Source organism: Sinocyclocheilus rhinocerous, unplaced genomic scaffold (assembly GCF_001515625.1).
Source record: "Sinocyclocheilus rhinocerous isolate Xijiao unplaced genomic scaffold, SAMN03320098_v1.1 scaffold89, whole genome shotgun sequence".
Lineage (NCBI taxonomy): Eukaryota > Metazoa > Chordata > Actinopteri > Cypriniformes > Cyprinidae > Sinocyclocheilus > Sinocyclocheilus rhinocerous.
This window is the reverse complement of record NW_015653489.1, coordinates 74,359-83,492: the sequence shown is the minus strand read 5'-3', so window position 1 is coordinate 83,492 and position 9,134 is coordinate 74,359. Positions and strand designations below refer to the sequence as shown.

General features: G+C 38.3%; 1 protein-coding gene across 1 annotated transcript in view; it reads left to right on the top strand.

Annotated features, from left to right (window-relative positions):
• The window catches only part of LOC107716365 (ecto-NOX disulfide-thiol exchanger 2-like), a 253,672-nt gene extending 245,680 nt beyond the window's left edge, over positions 1–7,992 (top strand). The window contains exons 16-17 of the mRNA XM_016522775.1: positions 1,050–1,135; positions 7,544–7,992. Of these exons, the coding sequence (XP_016378261.1) occupies positions 1,050–1,135; positions 7,544–7,675 (218 nt within the window). The 3' untranslated portion in view covers positions 7,676–7,992. The remainder of the gene's footprint in view (positions 1–1,049; positions 1,136–7,543) is intronic.
• The last annotated feature ends 1,142 nt before the right edge of the window (positions 7,993–9,134 follow it).

Sequence of the window (9,134 nt, the reverse complement as noted above, 5' to 3'; positions counted from 1 at the left end):
TGATTTTACAGTGAAATGTGTCATTTTTCATGTTAATCAGGTACATTTTGATCAGGAAAAATGCACTGTGGCTTTAATTCAACGTAAGCGGTGCAGTAAAAATAGACTCGGTGCCGAAACTATTGCGGTGCGGCAGCGCGTAGCAGGAGCAGAGCAGAAGCTTCAGTGCCGCGATAGTTTCAGCACGAGTCTATTTTTACTGCACCGCTTACGTTGAATTAAAGCCACAGTGCATTTTTCCTGATCAAAATGTACCTGATTAACATGAAAAATGACACATTTCACTGTAAAATCAAGCGAGGTGTTTCGTGTTTCACAATCACGGGGTAAAAAGGCACACAGTATTGATAAATACCTCTGCATGCGGTGTGAATGCTCTAATCTGTTAACATGAGCGGCGAAAAAAATACGCTCTGCTTACGCGTGCGGTGTGAAACGGGCGTTACATGGAAACACAGGGCATCGGGATTGCTTGCGAGACATTGTTGACGTTACAGCTGCTCGAGCGCGGAGAAAAAGGAGGACAGCGTACAACCGCTGAGGGAGGAAACTATAGCAATGCAGAGCTGTCAATCAACCCCTGTGGCCCCGCCCTATAGAATGTGACATCACACTGCATGAGAATCAAAACGAGTGAGACTGACTTGGTTTACACGGGATTAAAAAATAAGGAGTGGGTGGATTTTTATCATTGAAGGGTGGTTGTGTTCACACACTGCCAACACACATTTATGTCCAAACATCATGTAAAAGTGGATTTTGCATAATAGGTGCCCTTTAAATAACTATACAAATACGAATTAATTTACATATTAAGCCAATTTATCTATTTATATAAATATACTTTATTCAAAATACAGTAATTTGTTATTTTATATTATATATATATATACACTGTTCAGTGTATAAAATCAGTCATTTATGAGGTTAATTTTAGTTCGTACTTGGTCTTAAAAACTGGCAGCTTCTGAAAGGTTTTGAAACAGATTTTATATTAATACTGTACTGAAAAATCTATCAGTTTTTCATCTTTGGCTTTTCTTCCACAGGAATTATCTCAACGTTTCTTCACGTCCATCCTTTTGGGGCCAGCATCGAATATATCTGCTCCTATTTACAACGGCTGGACACCAAGGTATGACACACACACACATTTCACTCCTTTTATTTTTACTTCTCATTTTCAGTTAGTTATAATGATGCAATTTTATTTTTTATTTAGCTTCAGTAGTTTTATGGTTTATTGCAGCCGTTCCGTCAAACAAACTGCACCCTGAAACAGTCACGTCTTTGAAGTTTATGCGCAAAGTTTTATTTGTCACAATTATAAGAATGCAGCTGCAGTACTTACTGAAAATTAAACGTGCTATAAAAGTGTCAGATTTGGCAGTAAATTGTGGCTATCATCACTCTGGCGTCTCCGGAGTCGTTCTGATTCAGCGTCTTGAGTCATAAGGCCCACACAGGAGAACAACTAATCGCTGGATTCACCAAAGTTTGTGCTGCTCATGACAAAACCTTTGAATTATATTCAAGTGTTTCTTTTGAGACTAAAGTAGCGAGCCTTTTTTGGGCCTTTGATCAGTGGTGGATGAAGAACACAAATCAAGTACTCGGGTAAAAGTACAGATGCCCTAATGAAATATGACTCTAGTAGAAGTATTTGATTTCAATTTTATGAGTAAAAGTGCAAAAAACACGTTATTTAATGTACTTAAGTATCAAAAGTAATTAGTACTGATCAATGAACCCTCTGATATTTTTGCAGCCAGCTGTTGTCAGACTAGTCATTACTAAACACTAATAAAAAAGATTAGTGCATTCATGTAATATGTATTGTAAGTTTTACTAACTTTTATTATCAAAACTTTTTATACTGTACTAAAACACCAAACTTTAATGTACTAAAATATCCAATTAAGCTACTAATATTTCAAGCTGGCAAACATGTATGTCATATAGTATTATGCCATATAGTTTTTCAAAAATTAAGAAAAACAACGTTTGTGTAAATATGTGGTTTTGTATCATTTGAAACGGCTACAGCGGTGGGTAAGATGCATGGGCATTAATTTGTATTATTTTACCAAAAATAACCAACCTCTTACAGAGTGTGACACACAAATGCAGATTTAGTTCACAAATAACTGAATCATGACATAAATATGATTTTCATTTACTGTACACTAATCAATACTAAAATTCAACATTATTAACTTACTTTTTGTACCATCAGTAACATGTACATTCAAGCTCAGACTATGTCGCTGTTCTTGGCTCATTTTGACAAGATCATTAAATCATTGAGCTGTTTATTTATGAACAGCTGCAAATGGTCCAACTCGTGAATGAATCGTTTAGAGTGATTCGTGAATCAATTCAGCTGGTTCATTGAAAAGAATCTGCACTTTCAATAATCAGACATCGCTCTCATGGTAAGCCCGATTCGGACGGTAATTGTTTCTTGTGGGGATGTAAGCCATTTTCTACACTTGCAGGGGTTAGTCTGGGATTTTACTGCCGTCCGAATCCAGAATGTCTGTGTTTTTCTCCCACCACCCGTGTAAAAGTCCCCAGTTTTTTGACAGACACCAAGGTTGTGTGGTAATTTAATTGGAATCCACATCTCTGAGTTTACAAGAAGAAATCGATCCAAAATTCACTGTTTAACCCTCTAAGCACCAAAGTCGCAAAATTGCGACAAGAATAAAAAAAAAAATTAAAAAAACATGCAAATAAGTTCAAACATCTATTCAATATCTACTATTTCCTGAATATTATAAAAATTCAAGATGGCCACCCCTGATTACGTCACAATATGCAAATTAGATGAGTATATTTACACCCCACATAAACTTTCGGTCATGCCCAACATTTTTCTAATTTACATTAGATCTCTATCTTTAAGCCCTTTCAAGCCACAAGCTTTTGAAATCTTGATGCTTTTGAAAACCCTGGCGCCTAAAGGGTTAAGTCCTTTTTGACCACTGCTGAACACTGTACGGTAACTGTTGCACTTCACTGTAATTTGCATGCATTTATACTGGATGGATGGATGGATGGATGGATGGATAGATAGAGTGCAAAAAATATTTATTTTACCAGTTTCCATCTTCATAAAACTTTTCATTAGTGATTATAACCTTGACACATGCACACAGGCTACTCACTCAGACTGAATGTATTTACTGCTTTTTACAGCACCTGCACACACACACACACACACACTGAAAGTATGGCGGTCTGCTTGCCATTCTAATGTTCTGCTGAGTAAACAGCCCTTGAGCAGACAGAAAGAGCTTGCGGTGTAAAGCTCAGCTCTCACGCTCACAGCAGGACCACACACACATTTCCCACGTGTGTGTGTGTGAGAGAGAGAGAGAGAGAGAGAGAGAAAGAGAGAGTGTGTGTGTGTGTGTGTGTGTGTGTCTGTGTTTTCATCTTCCTGTTCTCAAATAAAATCCTCAAGCTTTTCCTGCCAAAATGTTTAATGCTGAAATAAAGCGCTCATCTTACTATAGCGCAGTGTTGATTACTCTTTATTTTCCTTCATCTCTCAGGCTTTATCTCGCTCTCTCGCTCTGCTTTCGTGTCACACAGTGACTAATTTACACTTACAGATGGAGGGTGAAAATGAGCCTCTATATCTTTTCAGTTTTGAGTTGAAGCCCTCCGGCTGTGGATGCCCACGCTCTCGCTCTCCGCGGCGCACACATGCCTTCATATCTTCATCAACACTCCGCTCGTTTGCACTAAAAACAATGCACCCCGGTGGGAGGGTTTAATTGATAAACCGCCGTTCACGTCGCTCTGCCTGCCACTCGATAAGCTGCTGCAAGTGGGTTTCACGATCCTGTGAAGAACACAATTCACATCATGCTGCGCTTATATATAGTGGGATCCAAAAAATCTGAACGCACATCAAAAATTCTAAATCAGAGTTAAACCTGGGAAGTTTTAGTAAAATGCAGGGCAAATGTAAAATGAAAATGGAATGCATTCTGCAATATTTAAGTAATCAAGTATATTTGTGACATTGATCTGGCTTGATTATGAGTATCAAAGGAATAATTCAGGTTGCATATAAATTAAGCACAATCAGCAGCATTTGTGGCATAATGCTGGGTAATAATGGCACACATAATACAAACATAATTTCTATTTATGCCTAATTTCCTTTAACGCAAACAAACAAATAGAATGGAGGAAATGGGTCCAATTTTAAAAGCAGAAATGTGAAGCATATATTTTTAATTTAAAATTGTGTATTATTTGAGCTGTGAATTTGCAGTCACTTTGGGGTTTTGAGCATTATGTTGGCAATGTAAAAAAGTAAAACCTTTTTTTTTTTATGCTAAATTCATGTTAACATGCACATTGTTTATATCTTGTGGCTGTACTATTGAAACAGTGAGATTTTACAGGATTTTTACTGGTTTTATGAAGGTAAATTTAAGACATTTAAAGACATTTTTAAGACCCATTTACAGATTTAAAGAAACTAAATAAATATAATTAAACTTTTACAAATTAGCCCCATTCACTTTAATTGTAAGTGCCTTACTCTAACCCAGATTTTGGCTTTAAAAAACTGACAAGTCTAAATTAATCTTTGTTGTAATCAACATTATTCCATAAAAACTGTCAAATGAACTTAACTTGTATTTGACCCTGAATATGCCAACAATGCAGGACTGCCATTGTATTATCTTCAAATTGCAATCATTACAATCACAAGCTATATTAACTGCCTTAGTAATGCTTTGAAAGATCGCATCATATTGTCTTTTTAGGAGAATGTGTCACTGGTAGTATCTTGGAGCTGTGTTTTACTGTCATATGACATTATTTCGTTGCTAGAGGAGAATTGGCCCCAGATGAGTATGTTTCCTTCAAGGTTTTTCTCCAACACCTCACCACTGATGGAGTTTTTCCTTGAGACAGACACCTGTGGCTGCTCGCTGGGGCTCAAAGCGATTCAGTGGAAGCTCTTGATTTAATGCAATATGTATCATTGAAACGTGCATTTTAAGCTGCTTTGAAATGATCTGTATTGTGAAAAGTGCTATACAAATGAGTATGAATCAAATATTCCTTTAAAGGGGTCATGAACTGCCTTTGTTTTTTATTTTGTACTGTTCTCTGAGGTCCACTGTTATCAAGATTTTTACATCAAAAAAACTCATAATTTTAAAATAATACGCTATTTTCTGTCCTGTTTTTAGCCCCCCTCATCAGAATGCTCTGTTTGAATAGGCAAAGTAAACGGAAGTAAACGCCCACTGCTGTGATTGGCTAACAGTTGTGTATGTTTGACAGCATACATTCATTGCTCATAGACTAACGCTGCTGTGATTTGGGTTAAAAACGCATAAATACTCATTTCAGACGATTGGCCCCAGATGAGTATGTTTCCTTCAAGGTTTTTCTCCAACACCTCACCACTGATGGAGTTTTTCCTTGAGACAGACACCTGTGGCTGCTCGCTGGGGCTCAAAGCGATTCAGTGGAAGCTCTTGATTTAATGCAATATGTATCATTGAAACGTGCATTTTAAGCTGCTTTGAAATGATCTGTATTGTGAAAAGTGCTATACAAATGAGTATGAATCAAATATTCCTTTAAAGGGGTCATGAACTGCCTTTGTTTTTTATTTTGTACTGTTCTCTGAGGTCCACTGTTATCAAGATTTTTACATCAAAAAAACTCATAATTTTAAAATAATACGCTATTTTCTGTCCTGTTTTTAGCCCCCCTCATCAGAACGCTCTGTTTGAATAGGCAAAGTAAACGGAAGTAAACGCCCACTGCTATGATTGGCTAACAGTTGTGTATGTTTGACAGCATACATTCATTGCTCATAGACTAACGCTGCTGTGATTTGGGTTAAAAACGCATAAATACTCATTTCAGACGATCTGTTTTACAGACAAAGCAATAGTGATCACGTAATAAAAACAGTTATTCACACTTGTGTGTTTTGCGACATTACTGTCGGATCCAATATAGTCGCACAGCATCGTCTTTTAGTTTCAATCTTTCTGAAAATCCTGCGTCGAAGAGTGCCTTGTTTGTAAACGAATCCGCGGTAAAATGAAGTGAACAAAGGACCAATTTCATACTGATGCGGTCTGGATCTTCATTACAAATAAAGTTCATTCAGTCTTTCCTAACGTTGGGATCAGAAGGAAGGCAATGCAAAGACTGTTTTTCCTCAACTTGGCACTGCACAGCGGCTTGTTGTCTTCAGAGCATCTTTATCATTTGGTTTCTGCATAGACCTGCACGTTCGTCTCTCATTATTTACATAATAAGCTGTTTTTAGACTAACGAGAAAGTTTGAAACCTACTAGGGATGGGTCACGATTTTCGAATATTCGATTAGTTGATTTAATTAGAGAATATCGAATAGGTTGTGCGATTGTCTTAAAAAATTTCCCTATGTTTTCCTAACACATTGTCTCGCGCGCACACTGTAGACTTGCGTGGCATTAAAAAAAGACTTGCGTAGGATATAACGGTTACAGTAACTTGGGACGATGTCAAATAAGAGTGCTGTGCGGACCACAAACACCCCCGACTAGGTTAGAGGTGTGGCCGAATCCGTGTTCAGAAAGGCGCGGAAAACAAATAACGCGCTCTATGGAGCCACTAAAGGGACATGGTTAGCCGCTTGCTAGCGGTAGCCTGTTACATTACAGTACATAACATTTCACTTACCACATAAACAGAGTAAGGATAGATGACTGATAGGATGATGGCGGATGATTTGCAGATCCTGAGCACCACTGAGAAACATCTAATCTTGTAAAATGTGTGGTAAGTACTGCAGAGTGCTGCTCCGTAGTGTGATCGCGAATCTCGAAAGTGAAAGTAAAAAACAAGCACGCGTTCAAAAGTGATTTCAATGCCCCGCTTATTAATAACGGCTCCCTGATGCAGTATTAATTACCCAACGATATATTTGCGACAGAAGATATTGAAGAATTTTTTCCTCCCATCTCGTATTTATTCCCTTTAGGGATTACATTTTTTTAAATGGAAATGTCCTAGCCTTATGAGCAGTTCATTTATGCTAATCGACGGACTGTTATGTTAATAAGTGCTATCATTCGGTTATGTTTATTATAGTAATTTGTTTCAGCACTTTACAATCATTATATGGCTTGAGTTAAGGTAGCCTATCTTCTGAATTAAACCGTTTATCATACAGATTGAAAGCGTGAATCCCGTCTCTCTCCCGCTCTCTCTGTTTATGGGTGTTTGTGCGTGCATGCGGGGGAGGGGTGCGATTTTTCGAGTAATAATCGAATAATACCCAGCGATTTTCGAATATTATTTTTGCTTGGAATGCCCATCCCTAAAACTTACAGGATGTTTTTATAGCACAATAACCTCATATATGTCAAAAAATAATCAAGGGAATTTGGTTTCTCAGTTCATGACCCCCTTTAAATTGGAAAAACAGAAGCATTTTCACTAGTAGTCTCAGAGCCGTGATTGGTTTGGATGGGTCTAACGGTCGATGTTCTTGTCGTTTCAGATCAGCACCACAGAGGTGGAGACTCTTCTGGGTCGGCTGCCCTGCACGTTTAAGCAGGAGTTGACGGGCGTCGGGGCGAGTCTGGAGAAACGCTGGAAGTTCTGTGGGTTTGAGGGCATTAAGATGGCGTAGAGACACGGGTCGGGGTTCCCGCTAGAAAAACAAAAACGGCTGATGGACCGGAGGGGTCACAACCAATCACCTGCCAGCTCTCCGCGTCCATCCGCCGCCCCTCTAGACACTCTAGACCTGGAGATCCTCAAGACTATGGTGTGTGTGTGTAGTATGATTTAGTATGTGTACACACGAGCACACTTCGGCGTGTGTGTTTATGTGCAGCACGTGAACGGACCGTACGCTTGTACAACACAACGGAAAACTCATCGGGTAAAAATCAGGGTTTGCTGAACCGAGGACTTGAACTGTCAACATACATGTTCTTGTTTCACCTCTGATTTGTAAAAAAAGAAAAAAATATATAAATAACAGGAATATATTTCTTTTCTCTTCTGTATAGGCTGCAGAAAACAGTTGCATAGAATCTTTTGTTCACATATCCTGTAAATGTTTAAATAACTTGCTATTTTTAAATAAAAAAAGAACAACAAAATCTGCAGCCAGACCACTTTATTAGTTTAACAATCTAGGCCAGCGCTTCTAAAATCTTCAAAAGTTCCACTCTCAGCACCGCTGCTAATTAAAAGAGGAATCGTGGGATAAAGATCAGATTTATGCCACACACGTCCGTTCAAACCTTCAGGCTTTTCCTGCTTAAGCTGCTGACCAAAGGAACGCTCCTCCGCTCTTCCCCAAGTGATCTGAGCCGGTCTGCTGTGTTTTCCCATCTCATATCTTTTTTTATATGTGGGGTTTTTCATGCAGTGGACTGGTAAGCAGCGCTGCTGTTTTTGCGCAGAGCTTGTGAAGTCTAATTAACAATCAGAGCGGTGTATGTGTGGGTGTTTGTCTGTTAGTCAGCAGTAAACGTCTCGTTCAGAGAGGAGAGAAGACTCTTCCGGCGGCACATTCAAGCGTCACTAATGCTCTTGTGTTGTGCAATTTGTAAGGTTATTTTTTCACTTATTGCTGAGGGAAACTAAGGCTTCACATGATTGGTTCCCACTGCCCCTTTTCCATTTCCTTGGGCCATATGTATGAAAAATTAGTTTCAAATGCTTGTCAGACATTTGGCCTCTCAAACATGAATTAATAATGGCTAATGATTGTTTCTTCCGTCGTCGAACAATCCTTAATTCATTATTATTTCTTTTTGCCATGCATTTTTAATATATACACTCCAGATGGACTGAAATATAAGTGGATAGAACATGAACAAGTTAGAGGATTCTGTCTCTTAAATATGAATATTTCAATGCTCAGTTTTTTGTCCCATGGCACACCGTGTTGTTTAAATGTCTCATCATTCCAGCTTAATGCAAGTGTAATCATCAGCATTTGTGGCATACCACTAAAATGTGTTTTAACTCATACCATTTTCTTAAATTAATTAAGAAATACAAATCTAGATTATGGTGAGGCACTTACAATTGAATTGAATGGGGCCCATTTTTGAAGGATTTAAACGCAAAAA